This window comes from Ctenopharyngodon idella, chromosome 4 (genome assembly GCF_019924925.1).
Source record: "Ctenopharyngodon idella isolate HZGC_01 chromosome 4, HZGC01, whole genome shotgun sequence".
NCBI lineage: Eukaryota > Metazoa > Chordata > Actinopteri > Cypriniformes > Xenocyprididae > Ctenopharyngodon > Ctenopharyngodon idella.
The window spans coordinates 14,097,783-14,112,886 of NC_067223.1; the positions used below are offsets into that span (position 1 = coordinate 14,097,783).

General features: G+C 39.2%; 1 protein-coding gene across 2 annotated transcripts in view; it reads right to left on the reverse strand.

The window, feature by feature from the left end:
* ano2b (anoctamin 2b) overlaps positions 1 to 15,104 on the reverse strand; it is a 39,246-nt gene that overhangs the window by 22,404 nt on the left and 1,738 nt on the right. Inside the window, exons 3-14 of one of the 2 annotated variants that reach the window (XM_051892121.1) lie at positions 9,848 to 9,946; positions 9,467 to 9,624; positions 9,249 to 9,303; positions 8,942 to 8,993; positions 8,244 to 8,299; positions 8,116 to 8,163; positions 7,962 to 8,026; positions 7,493 to 7,627; positions 6,808 to 6,968; positions 4,854 to 4,936; positions 4,283 to 4,363; positions 3,795 to 3,881 (exon numbers count right to left, since the gene is read on the reverse strand). In XM_051892121.1, the coding sequence (XP_051748081.1) occupies positions 3,795 to 3,881; positions 4,283 to 4,363; positions 4,854 to 4,936; positions 6,808 to 6,968; positions 7,493 to 7,627; positions 7,962 to 8,026; positions 8,116 to 8,163; positions 8,244 to 8,299; positions 8,942 to 8,993; positions 9,249 to 9,303; positions 9,467 to 9,624; positions 9,848 to 9,946 (1,080 nt within the window). The remainder of the gene's footprint in view (positions 1 to 3,794; positions 3,882 to 4,282; positions 4,364 to 4,853; positions 4,937 to 6,807; positions 6,969 to 7,492; positions 7,628 to 7,961; positions 8,027 to 8,115; positions 8,164 to 8,243; positions 8,300 to 8,941; positions 8,994 to 9,248; positions 9,304 to 9,466; positions 9,625 to 9,847; positions 9,947 to 15,104) is intronic. The other variant, XM_051892122.1, reaches the window with a different exon arrangement.

Below are 15,104 nucleotides of genomic sequence, written 5' to 3' on the forward strand. Positions count from 1 at the left end.
CATTCTTCTTATAACTCCCTGAACTAAATATCTTTCATCATCTTCTCTCTTTGCAGTCACCCCAAACCGCACACACACCATGTGACGCTCTTAAATGAGTGATTTCACTAAACTTACTGCCTCTCCAGTATTTATTGGTTTATTCTAAGGGTTTTTGGGGCCTTGTGGCGATACAAATGAGCTGTGAGAAACACGTGGAGCTCTATCAACACTCAGTCACGAAATCCTGTGGGCCGTGGTTTTTCCAGTCGCATTCACCACAACATCGCTTACATAAAGCGGTCAGAAACTGATGAGTATCAGACTGGACCCTGGTGATTGCTGCTTATTTGCTCTACAGTATGCTGGATAATATACTTGTTTACCATCCAAATAATAATGAAGTACAAATTGCCCTGTTTACAACGTCTGGCCGACCAGCACTGATCTGATTTTAAAAATACCACATATCTAAGTCCAGGGTGTTTTAAATGGATTCATTAGGATGTATAGTCTTGATTTAAGGTTCTGCAGAACATCTAGGTCAGGAATGACCGTAGGCCATGATATCTGGGACAGAGTAGCTAAACATAAGAATGAGGAAAAAGCGCCATAATGCAAGTGACAAATTTAAATCTGTGACTCTTGGACACAAAGGCCTCCAAAACAAAAAATAGGCTAAACATTAGGTCAGAGGTCACTAAATCTGTCCAAAAGTATGCCATATCATGCCTCCTGTTCTGAACAAGTTTTAATAAGGAATATAGATGCACGATGAAACCAGAACAACCAAACAAAACAAAAAAAACATGAAAGAAAACAAGACATTAAGACATGTCTCGATTGCACTTTATTTTACAGTATGTGCACTTTCAATGTCCTTTCAGTGTACTTACCAAGAAAGCACTGAATAATATAAAGTAACTACATGGGTTAAGGTTAGGTTTAAAAGGTTAGTTCACCGAAAAATGAAAATAATGTCATTTATTACTCACCCTCAAGGGTAGGTTCAGGACTAGTACCTAGTTATTACCCAGTTATTGTAATTACTACAATAAGTATTTAGCATGTACATGCGAAACAGGACTGTAAATTAAAGTGCTACCCATGTCTCTTTAATTATCGTTCACTGCTTACACACAATATTTAGCAAATCAAACTGATTTTCTAATAATAATAATAATAATAATGAAAAAATCAGCTGAAGATTTTGTTTTCCACTAATAATCTTTTTACCAAGATACACCATTTACTTCAGAACCAAAATTGCATAAAACATTAAAGCTTGTTTTTTTATTTAGTTTTTAGTATAATTAGAGAGGTTTATACTTAAAATATAGAAAGCATTTGCCAATTTGATACCAAGAACAAACAATTCAAGATATAGTCTCTGAAAAGAAGACTTTCACGATTAAATTTTTCTTGTTTTAAGGATATTCAGTTTTTTTTTTACATGCAATTTATGGGATGACAATATACAGGTATGCTGAAGGATATCATGTTTATTTGCCACTGACTGCCTTTAACAAATTTCTTTTGACTATCTAAGATTTGGTGCCACAAACCTTTCAATCTTTAGCAAATCCAGTGACTGTTTCTTCTGTAAGCCCTCATTGTAGCAGCCTGGTAAACGCTTTAATTCCTAGCAGATTGAATTTTGATTTTTTTTTTTTTTTTTTTTTTTTTTATTATTATCATTTGTAAAAAATAATCCTTAAGGCCACAAACCTCACAGTGAGTCCAGGCTTGGTTTTAAACCAGGATTAATGTTCTACAAACCCTGGGAAACCTTAAGAAGCTTGAACTACTAACACAGTTGGACTCGTAACACCACGCACACCCACGGAGAAACGAGGCTACGGATGCTGGTGTACCTGTTTACAAGCCACGTCATGTATAAACTAATAAGTCTTAATTTATTGGGCTAATTTGCCTAATTACACTTCATGCATGACAACAGCCTCAAGAAATGATGTCAAACTGATGAGCATGACCTACATGTTTCGAACGAAATGCTCAAATCTCTGAGGTTCACACCTTATATGTGAGCAGTAATGAGACCTTCCTGGACAACATATTTATTTTATATAGTGTCCTGCAGTGTATTTGCTCTCGAACAGCTCACTAACACACTTGACCTTAGGCAAACCTTTAATGTTGTTACGACGTGACTAACGTTGGGTTACGTGAAGCCATAAGAGCGAACTGACAAGATCTAATTGTATTAGCCCGACATGCACGTCCTACAGCAAGAGGATTATGGCAGTGAAAGACGGCCACATTTCTCATGCCAACGACCCCGTTGTGACCACCCCACCCAGCTGAGCCCCTCTGACAGACACATGGGCCATTTGCAAATTAAAAGGGGCTCAAATTCTCTCACTAAATGTGCTGTGCATGTGTGAATGGGCCGTAAGTTTTTCTTTCAGGAAATAGTAATAAAGGACAGAAAGAGAGGCAAGACATAGATACGTCAGTCATTGCCTTGGTAATGCAAAAGTTTACAGACGACATGAGAAGCAAATAGTGACCGTGTTATGGAGAATGATCAGATATTTATTATTAATTTGTGTTTACGTCGCTCTAATAGTGTGCTTAGCCAGCTATGAAGAAACTGGTAGCCAGGCAACAGACAAGTGACCAATCCTGTGTGGTGACGACACATTCTACCTGCATGTGCCAACTGTGCTGAGAATTACGGGTAATGGTTGGTAATCGTGTCATGCCGTACCAGGCTCAAATGGAAATATAACTGGAACCATTCCTTAACATTCTTATAATCGACAGTGGAAAAGCGGTTATAGATATCACCATACTTCCCAGTTGATTGATTAGAAGAATTAAACTCACTTGTTTTCTGGGTAACACTTTAGTTTAGGGTCCAATTCACACCAGTGCTGGGGTAACTCATTATAAGTAACGCAAGTTACGTAATCAAATTACTTTTTTCAAGTAACTAGTAAAGTAATGCATTACTTTTAAATTTGCAACAAAATATCTGAGTTACTTTTTAAAAAAAGTAATGAAAGTTTCTTTGTTTTCCCATTTATTGGCTGACAATTGACACATATTAATGCCTTATTCTGCATGACCATATTCTACATCCCTTAATCCTACCCAATACCTAAACTTAACATTACCTTACTATTAATAAGCAGTAATTAGTTGTTTATTGAGGCAAAAGTCGTAGTTAATAGTGAGAATTGGGCCCTAATCTAAAGTGTGACTGTTTTCTGTTGTTTTAATATGCAAATGAGCCATTATCCAATTAAATATGCACTGATTTGCATAAGTTTACAGAAGAGAAACAGAACAGGCTTGTTATATAAAACCATGCAAATTATATATGAACAAGCACCCTTGTGAAAACCTTCAGAACACACATAGGAATGCAAGTTTGGTAAGTGCTACTAAAGTGGGTGTTTCTGGCTCGGTGCATGAGGGAAAAACTCATTTTGAGAAAGCAGCCTTTAAAGATAAGTATTGTGATTGAAATCTGAAGTGTAATAAAGGTGTAATTTTAGATGATTTCTTTCCGCTAGTCTGAAACAACACATTATGAAAAGCCAAATAGCCCAAAATTTCAAAACTGACCAGTGGATGAGAAAACAATGTTTTAGCCTGTAGACAGAGTAAAAAACTTTCAAAATGAAGACAGAGCTGGACTGCTGTCACACAGCATTGCAGTTCAAAACCTTCCAACCTCACAACTAGGGAGTATTATACAGAAACTGTAACACAAGTAGGTGGAAACAAGGCTCTTGAGAGACTGAGGCGAGAATGAGAGAGAGAGATAGAGAGAGAGCACCATTTACCGGATTCCCAGCTGCCATGGCTGACAGTAACCTCTGCCTCCATTTGTCCTTCCCCAGTTCCCCGCTCTCGTCCACACCTCTCTCAGGCTGGAACACACAGATCTTAACCGTCACACAATCGCTGACGATAGAGGACAAAACTCTAGCTAACAATGCAAATCTCGGTTTTCCATAAACCAGACCAGATCTTCCTTTTTTCTTGGGCATCACCAACGCAAAGCGCAGCCTACGAGCCCCAAAGCGCCGGTGCCAAATGCTTCAGGCCGGCGCAGTGCATGATGGGAAGGCTGTGCAAAAGGCCCACAGCATTTGGCACCCCCTCATCTCTGCCCCTACAACCATGGCAGTTCCCTTTTTGACTCTTTTCAATAAAGCATTTGCATATAGCTCCTAAGCCAGAAGCCAAAAGAAAATATATTTAGATCTTTTTAAGTCAGCCATTAATGAAATGCATTATGCATAAAGCAAGTAAAAAACATCCTGCCCACCTCATTTTTGTTCTTCTTATTTTTCTTCTTCCTCTGCCTCTTCTGAAGGAGTATTGTTTCGTATTTAGGTCTGGGATGCTCCTAAAGACAAGAGGACAAAGAGGCAATTGCTTTCCGCTCTGTGCCAGACCCAGTGGACTGCTGAAGATAGAGGAGTTTCAAACCATTCAAACAGGTCAAAAAATCCAGGGCAACACAAGGACACAACGCAAAGTCAGACTCAACATCTCAAAGAGCAGAGTTTCAAACATAAAAATCAAACCTTCGCTTTTTCCTGGCGGGAAAGATTGCGTTTAGAGAAACAACAAGTTAACATATTGGTGAGTCCATTTTTTGGCCGAGACCACATGAGGACATTCACACACAGAGTTGGGGGATAAAATTTAATACTATCGGATAGAGACGCCACCATTGTGTCGCATCATATAACAGTCAGTATTAGTCATTTTCAGTCGGTCAGTGTCGAACAAACACTGTGTCATTGAAATCAGCTTTTGGCAACTGCGCTGTAGTCCAGACAGGCAAACACTAGTGAGTAACGTAATGTGACTGTGTACGTGTGTGAACGTACCTCCTCCTCCTCCATGCCTGTCAGATCCCAACTATAGTTCAAACTGATTTGTCTGCGCTTCCAGTGCTCTAGAAACATGGCAGCTAAAGACAGAGAGAGAGAGAGATGAGGCGTACAGTAAATGAGTGCTGACAAATATGAGACTTATGGGAAAAGAGAAGCAAAAGATGATTTATAGCAGGCAAAATGTCATGTAAGATAAATCACATCTCATCTACAAAACCATTAAAGGGACACTAAGAATGAATTATTCTGCTTGTTCAGTTTTATTGAATTGAATAAAACGAGTTAATCCAAAATTAATCCATTTGAGTTGAAACATAAATGATTTTTGTTGTGTTAAAGTAGCATTATAAATCTGGGAACACAATTTCCACTTCCCATCATGCTTTGCATTGGGCTGGATAGGGAGAGTAAATGTTGAAATCAAGTGTTATTTTATGCATTTTTTTAGCATGATGAGAAACTGGTGAGACTTGTTATTGTTTAATGCTCTATGATATTGGTAATTAAAGGAGTTTCTGTAATGTTAGTGGATTTCAGGGTTACCATTGTGGTGAAGTATTGAGATATGCTTGAGGACCTGCTAATAAAAATTCAATTTTAAGTTGCTTTAATAAAAAAGTAAGGACTATGGGATGCTGTTGATGTAACCAGTACCATCTTCTGACTGCCAACACCTAACTTGTATGTGTAAAGTTTTATTTACTTTGCTAGTATGTTATTTTCACAACCTAAGTTTAGTTGGGTTTAGTATTTGTGTAGAGATAACATGTCTCCATCATGTGGAACCACCATTTATGAATAATTTTGTCATTATTTACCAACTTTTATACAATTCCAAATATATATGATCATTTTTCTTCAGTCAAACACAAAAAGAGATGTTTAGCAGAATGATCATGATGCTCTTTTCCATCCTATAAACGTAGTCCACATGATGTGTACTATATAATACAAGTCTTCTGAAGACGTTTGATAGCTTTGTGTGACCGACAGACCAAAATTTAAGTCGTTATTTGCTGAGAATCTTCTTCACAGACCCTGATCACTGTATGTGTCTCTTTTTTGGACAGCCCCAGTTTTCATTCACTTCGATTATACTTAAAATCTATAGCTATGTATGTAAGTAAAGCTAGGATATTCCTCAAAAACATACCTTTTTTCACTGAAGAAAGAAATTCATATGAGTTTGGGATAAGATGAGGGTAAGTAAATGATGACAGAATTTTTGGGGGCGAGCTATCCCTTTAAATCCTCACAGCAAAGGCCTAGACAGTGTGTGTGTGTGTGTGTGTGTGTGTGTGTGTGTGCTTTGAAATGGCATTGGATGGCTAATCAATACATCTCAGCACCTACATATGAACAGTTGCACTCTCTCTACACGCTGCTGGGGGTCTCTGTATGAGTAATAATGTATAGCTTCTGCTACCCCACGCAGGTGCCAAAGACGGGTCAGTGTCAGGAATTGAGCAGTTTCACAATGCCTCCATCAACCAGGCCCGGGGATGCAGGCAGTGACAGAAAGAGGTAACACTACTCTCTGGCTATTCAACATCTCTTCAACTCCATCACTATGGAGACTGCAGCACTTCTGCATGTTAATGCTAGCCGCTTGAACTGGTCTCATATTCAACAGGACTAAATCAAGCTCTTCAAGTAAATAATATACAAAAGTAGCTAACATCTAAACTAGGGAAATCATTCTTGTGTTCAAAAACAAAGACAGAGCGCAGGGTAATGAAAAGTTGAGATGCATTTAAAAATATGCATTTATTTTGATTTCTATCTTCATGCTTTTGTATGCCACAATAATTACCTTTACATTTTTAATCATTTGACACCCCTAAGTTAAATGCTGATGTATGAATTGTATGAGTACTCATCGCATGTCACTAATGGAATAAAACAATAGACATCAAGATAATGAAACGAGAGGGATTTTGGGTCGTACCCCAGAGGGACATGAAGATGGCGAAGAACACGGTGGCCGGGTTGTCAAAGAGATGGCTGGCACGCGCTGTGCCACACGCTGTGCTCAGATACCAGTAGTCACATGCCCGATCGCAGAGGGGACACATAGTGAAGTTCTGATCCTCGTCACACATCTCCTGGCTGGCAGAAACACACACACACAAAATTAGACATGGCCATGCAACAGTCTAACGAAATAAATTAATTATAGCCCTGATATGGTGCAGCGTGTTCATCCATCAGCGTGGCCCAATGTCTAAAGTATCAATTAAAAATGCAACACTATTTTATCTTGTGACCTTGGAAAAGGTGGCTGCACTGGACAGAAAAAGTTCACTGCGGTTTCGAAAAAAAAATCATCTGGTTCACCAGGTACTCGCACAAGTACTTACATTTAAACGGATCACAGTATTCCCCGTGCTTCCCTGGGATGTTTCAGTCACAAATGCATGCTGAGCACATTCTTGCAATTCTAGCATTAATTAATACCATGAATCAGACGCAACAACATAAACACGAGAACTATGTTCCTTGATTCTAATTATCACTTTAATATCAGTGGAATATAATAATCACAGTCAGTTACTCTCAACCTGGCAGCTGCTGCGTGTCCACCCACAACAGGGACCCGTGCCCAGCTCTCGATGGGCTTTACTGGCACATACCTAGGTATGTTAGTTTCCACAGTGGCCCAGCCGTAGAAGAACACGATGATGCCCACCACAGATGCAGGGATCAGAAGCTGAGTATAGACACCAAGCCAGGCAAAGTAGAGACCTATCTTCTCCCCAAAGTACTTCCTAAAGTTTACACAGAAAACATGGGAGAGTGCATTGCATCAATGAAATATTAATCCAACTATATTATATTTAATATTAATCCAACTATATTATCCAACTAAATTAAATTTAAATGTATTTTTAAATCAAATTCATTTGTACTCTACATTTTAATGCAAAATTAAAAAAAAAAAAAAAAGTTAAAAAAAAAAAGTTAAATTATTATGCATGAAGAATGCATGTTTTTTCCCCCTTCTTGTGATATGTCAACACAGGTCAATTTTGGCCTGCAGGCACTGATTTGGGCATCTCTGATTTACAGTAAAGCAATGCGTCAAAGTGATTTGACAGTTACCTGATAAGATCAACAGGCTGATACTTGTAAAAAGCACCATATCTTGCCCATTCATCATGTAACAGCTGAAACAGGTACAAAAAAATACAGAATTTGACAATATTCTCCTTTCTGATTCACTGGGGGGAAAAAAAGCAACACAATAGCAGCATACTTGTCTGTCGTTCTTCTCCTCAGCTTGTCCAGTGGGGTGAAAGTCTCCCTGTAATTATACAAAAACATATTTCAAGTCAGCCTGACAGGAGAAAGAAAGTACAGAAGAATCCAGTAAAAACAACTCACATCGTGCAGCGGGAATGCTGAGTCATAAATCCCATTAGCAATCAGCGTGGTGATACCTGCAAGGCAAAAAAGAGAGCACCTTAAACTACTCGACATCATCCGCGGGAATAATGATTGACTGCTATGACTTTAAAGTGACCCAACTTCATTGCTTTTGGAAAGCCGGCAGCCCGAGTCCTGGAGGCGGTAGACAGCTGACATGTAGAACACAGGCTTTAATCAAAGTAATTAATCAGTCCTCAAAGGAACGACACGTACGCTCTGGTGATTAGCCCTCAATTAATAAAGTAGTTCCCCAGCAACAAGCTGGAAAGACCACCACTACCCACCGCCCCCCTCTTTCCACCTCAATGGACCCGGCTTCAATTCGGATCCCAATCCCAGAACTTTATGACCCAATTTACTCATGAAACCAAGTGAGAGAAAGTCTGAGCGACAGAAAGACAGGGAGGGGTAAGGATGGAGGACTAAAGAGAGCATCAAGCCATCCCTTCTGCCGGATAGCCTCGATCTCCCAATAGCCCCCGGTGGTCCGTCTGTGCAGTGGCTTGGTCCAAGGGAGCATATGGCATGGGCTTGTGTTGCACCGTCCCAACTGCACCGGGCCCACTTCCAAAGCTCACATTCTGGCCCTGACTATCCTGAGGATTCCCTGAACACTAGTCCATACTTAGGTTATGGATTAACGTATTACTAACCCATGGTTTGGCAGGTCCGTGCGCAGGCGGTGCGTCTGAGGATTTCATACACCTGGGGCAGACAGCAAGAGAGAGAAAGAGTGAGAGAGATACAAGCAAACAATAAACCTGTAAATTGTTCCTGGAAAACTCCCGGTGGAATTGGTTTCCTAGAACGGTGCCTAGAGACGGCAGTCTCCTGCTGCTAGCAAATAACTTTTGTTCCCTCTTGTATATCGTGTTCTCTTCTCAACAATCAAAGAACACGTATCACATTGTACCATTCTGGCTGAACAGAACTTTCACAAGTGAAGCAAAACAGACTCACTATTCGGCTCCTTGTGGCATTGTCGAAGAAGGTGTCCTTTGACTTGATGTTGTACCTGCAAAAAGGCCAAAAATAGCGATGATGAGACATCCATGAGTTACACAGATTCCTTTGGCAATCAAACAAATCCTGTCAAGTCCTCTAAGAGAGGAAGAAAATCCCTTGCGGCCCACGATGACATTTAACCCCACATCACCCCAACCACGCCAGGCTCTCACAGGTGGAGCTTGTCCCGGGAGAAACAGTGAGAGAGAAACTTGGTCCGGCTGTGCTCTTCCTCCTGATGGGGTACTTTGGGCTGGAACGGTTGATTTAACTTGCGCCACACTTCGTTCATGGTGGCCGCCAGACCTTTTTCTTCCCTCAACTCGTAACTCTGAACAAGAGACAAAATTTTTACGGTCAAAATCAGCAACAAAGCATCAGATCATCAATCAGCATCATTCTTTTGTGCTTTTCCCTCTTTCCCTTACATACATCAGAGAAACACTACATAACGCAAGCAGGGACTTCTGAGGGCTTGTGGAGAACTCACATAAGGACATCCCGAGGGACTTGTGTCTGTCTTGAGACTAAGAGAAAGCTCTGCTGTATCCTACCTTTTTGGTGGGCACCTTGATCTTGAGAAACTCTGCCTCTCTGCTCAACACCTGCCAAGGTGCATGTAGCCGGATGAAAGCATGACCATGAGCCTTGTTCTAGGGAAAGAATCAAAGAGAAAGGTCTTGACATACTGCCTCCATGTTGATTCGCATCATTTTATGAATAAAAAGTTACAATCAGAGAAATTAAAAAAATCCTAAAGCATAAGCAACAAGCCTGTTCTTAAAGGCATAGTTCACCCAAAAATGAAAATTCTGTCTCACCCTCATGTCGTTCCAAACCCGTAAGACTTTTGTTCATCTTCTGAACACAAATGAAAATCTTTTAGATAAAATCTGAGAGCTTTCTGTCCCTCCATTGACAGCTACGCAACTACCATTTTGATGCTTCAAAAAGATCGTAAAACTAATCCATATGAATTGAGTGGTTTAGTCCAAATTTTCTGAAGAGACTCAATCGCTTTATATGATGAACAGATTGAATTTAGGCTTTTATTCACATATAAACATTGATCAGTGAACATAAAGAGAAGCTCAACTGAACCTGCTTGATGCGCGAGAACAAACCTCATTGGTTCTTGCAGATGCTCAAATGTGATTCGTAACACAGGAATGAACCTCATTGGTTCTTGCACGTCAAGCAAACATGCTTAAGCTTCCATTTACCACAACTGATGTATGAGTTTATTTGCATTGATGAATGTTTATATGTGAATATAAGCCTAAATTCAATCTGTTCATCATATAAAGTGATCAAGTCTCTTCAGAAAATTTGGACTAAACCACTCAATTCATTTCAATGGAGGGGCAAAAAGCTTTCCTATTTCGTCAAAAAGATCTTCATTTTTGTTCCAAAGATGAACTAAAGTCTTACGGGTTCGGAATGACATGAGGGTGAGTAATTAATGACAGAATTTTCATTTTTGGCTGAACTTTCCCTTTAACATAGACTTTGGTTGAGGAGAATCGAGACAAGATTAACACTGACCCGTATGCATTTCCAATGGAATTTTGACTTACCATATTATTTTGGTATTTAGTTTGTGTTAACTGTAAAATTGTACCTTTAGTGGTATAACAGCTTGTCATTGAAGCTGTACCCTTAAAGGGACAACATTGTACCTTATCTACCCCTAAAATGTGCACATTAGAGTTGTAAAATGTACTCTTGAGGTACATTTGTTAACCTTTTAGAGGTAAATAAGGTATAAAGATATCCCCAGTTAAGTTATTGTCCCCCTAAAGGTACGATTTTTGCACTTTTTTCTAGGAGTGTGGGAAATGCATTTGTGCAAATTCTTAAATGCTTTCATTACATGGAAAACAAGAAAACAACGGAATCCAATGCAGCCCCTTTATCCATTCTAGTAGGTTTTTGGGTCATGGATTTTACGGTTAAAGTGCATAAATATGTTACTTGAGCTGCAAAGTTGTCTAAATTATCTCTTTTAGGTAAGGCTATTCTAGTTTCTACATTCAGTTACACCATGTGAAGTGAAATGAAGTGTTTAAGTGTTGTCATTATACTTGCATATTTTAAACACTAATTTTCAGTGCTGCCCTCTTGTCTCTTAGGTTTCTACAAAAAAATATTTTAAATGCATTTCATATTCTTTTAAACTTACTGTAAAAATTATTGCCAGTGCTAATCGACAGCATGCTACAAACACATAAACTGAAAATAACCCAGAATAGGCCATATCGATGTCAAAAGAGTGGCAGATTGTCATCAAGCCCGTCTGAGAGTCCCTAAAGAGGGACTATATATATTACATAAACTTGGGGGGTATGGAAATGATCTCTTTTTGCAAGTTGTAGCCATGAAATCCAACACTGTAGCTACGTTGTGCCCATACAGAGATGACAGTAACTGTATCTGTCTGGCAGTGGTCAGCCATGCCATCTAAAGAAGCATGTGTTAAGAAGAAAGGAAGATGAAACTGAAAGAGACATTGAGATGATATGAGAGTGATGAGACAGAAAGAGATGATGGAAACCTGAGGACATCCTCACCGCCCCCTGCGTTCCAACACCATGGGTGTTTTTTCTCTGCCCCCTCCACACATACACACACCCACAAAGGAGAGATAAAAATAACCTGTGGATCTGAGAAGGTTAATTAGGATAAGATATTCCAATTAGTACTTCATCTCAGCAGGGTAAGGCAATTAGGTCGATTTGAGCACAGTCTGAGCGGGAGCCATCACTGCAGAAACTGGCTGCGACTGACATTTGAGGGGCTCCCAAAGACCCGTGAGCGGAAACAGCTCTTCGTGGCAGGTTGAGCCCTGCCTTTGACATTTGGCATAATTAACTCAAGCAAAGAGCTGAGAATCAACATCTCTGAATGGACGCAATCCTGAGAATTCACGGCTCACACCAAAGATGCAAACTCTAGCCTGAGAATCGAACTGAAGTCGCACTTAGTCACAAACAGACTGACTTCACAATTAAAGACTTGCGAACAGACTTTAGGTCTACAAGGAGAAGACACTGTTCAGATAAAAGTCTCTCGCACATGCTGTAACTCTAGTGATGCGGTCAGTTTCTCCTTTATTACACAGCAGTGATTCAACATGGTGACTGAAAAAAGTGTGTTGGATTTACATGATTTAATCTTCTACAACATAATTTGTTCATGTAACTTCAACATCATGGAAAGAAGTCATTTTAAGTGACCAATTAAAGGATTAGTTCACTTTAAAATGAAAATTACCCCAAGATGTACTCACCTTCAAGTCATCCTATTTGTATATGACTTTCTTCTTTCTGGTGAACACAATCGGAGTTATATTAATAAATATCCTGATGCATCCAAGCTTTATAATGGCAGTGAACGGGACCAACGAGTATGAAGCTCAAGAAAGTGCATCCATCCATCATAAACGTACTCCACGCGGCTCTGGGGGGTTAATAAAGGCCTTCTGAAGTGAAGCATTGCGCTTGTGTAAGAAAAATATCTACCTTCCGCCAGACCGCCTTCCATATGCAACTTACAAAAAACACAACTGATGTCGTGTGGAGTATGTTTATGATGGATGGATGCACTTTCTTGAGCTTCATACTTGTTGGTCCCGTTCGCTGCCATTATAAAGCTCGGATGCATCAGGATATTTATTAATATAACTCTGGTTGTGTTCATCAAAAAGAAGAAAGCCATATACAGCTAGGATGGCTTGAGGGTGAGTACATCTTAGGGTAAATTTCATTTTAAAATGAACTAATCCTTTAATCCTCAAAGTGAATTTTATATGGTTGCCTGACATTATTCAGCCATTCAAATTTCATTTATTCATCCACCAAATTTAATTTCATATATTTTACTATGTCACCACCAAATTATAAAACTGTACTAGCTAGTTAACAAACTTTTAGTTAGAATTAGCACAGATTATCATCTTAAATACTAGGAATTTAATTCTGCCCTAACAAATCTAATCTAATCTATCCAATCTATTTCCAACATAATTAAACATTAAACACTATTACATATTATCAAGCCTCCCCTTTTCTCATCTTGCTCAAAAACACATAAAATAACACTTAATTTCAACATTTACTCTGTAGATTCCACCATATACAAAGCATGCTGGGAACTAACAAGAACCGCCCAGTTTTAGTTAATGCAACACAAATCATTCATGTAAACCCAACACAAACGGATTAAGTAAACTTCAATTTTACATATATTTAAGTAGTTTGAACACAATCCAATTAAGTTAGGACAAAATGTATAGCAATTGTGTTGCTGTAGCTCATTTTAATTAATCTGAACAAGCAGCAAAAATATTTTTTTTTCAGTGTAAATGCTTCATGCATGTATATTCCCACCATTGAGAATGCAGCACTAGTCAAACCCCAAAAGAGATCCCTGCAGAAAAGAACAGCAATCACTAGCTGATGCCAAATTGCAAAAAACTACAGGAGAAGTCTTCTCACCACATTTTCTCTCTGTTAGGCTTTTATTTATTTTTTTATTTTATTTATTTATTGCCTCCATAGAAAGCCAATGTTATCCATCAGACTGGGGCTGTTAAGACAAACAAACACGCTGCCACTGAAACATGATACCAGCAGCAGTGACGTCCCCTTGAGCATTGAAGATATTCAAAACAAAACTTCACTCCCTATAAAATCAATCCACTAGGCAGCTCACGAATGAAACAATAAACCAAAACTAGCCTATATTCTAAAACTCCCGTTATCTGAGATGGCGTATCTGCCAGAGTGATAGTAAACTGTAACAATGTGTCGAGATAAGAGGAAGACCAAAAGTGAGACATGGTTAATGTGTGACTTGACCCGTTGTCCCTGTTCAGGCTGCCTGCAATCAAACTTCAGTTACCAGCTGAATAATTCAGATTGTCTGACTGCAAGTATTTGTAGCGGTCACAGAGCACACCTCGAAAGAACCGCCCGGGGCAAAACATTATGTAATGATGGTGATCAGACAAAGCAGGAGAAGGGTGTTGAATTAGGGTTCAGTGATCATGATAATGAAGATGATGAAAGTCATCATGACAAAGCTTGTCACTACAGGCACATCTTGCCACCTTACCAGGCTTCCCACTGGGAAATGATGCTACAGAGTGCATTGTTTCATACCTCAATGTTAAGCATGATAAAAAATGTTTACATGGTAAAAACACCCCAAATTGTTTTATAAAAGCAATTCGAAATGATCTGAAACACTCAGATGATTAAGTCAGTGTTAGAAAATGGGGAATCTATCATTTACAACAATAGCAAACCGTTAAATTTAGAGCAGAAATTTGGTCCCTTTCAGGCTAGGGTACAGTTAACTCAGTGTGCTGTCAAAGGCCGGTTCACAGCTCTTCTGTGAGAGAGTAGACAATCACTACTATTACCAGCCTGATAATCTTACTTGGCTTCACACCACAAGCATTCACGCTCTTATCACCCTACAGATGAAGACACACAGTACAAAACAATCACAAAGACAGAGACGCACAATAACAAAGTGTTTTCTGCCATAGTCTATGAGACAAGAAAGCATGTCAACTAGCTTTTTAAGTAAACGATTTGGAGAGTTCATCTAATTCCCCAGATACAACATAAAAACAAGCTCACTAGCAGCAGATGAAGAAGAGTTCATTTGGGACCATTAATAATACCATACAAATTCAGTCCAATTACTACATAATGGACGATGTTTAAGAGTAATGGCTCACATAACAAAACAATGATATGTGGATGATTCCCAAGTTGGTCTGATGCCCTGTGAAATGGTAAC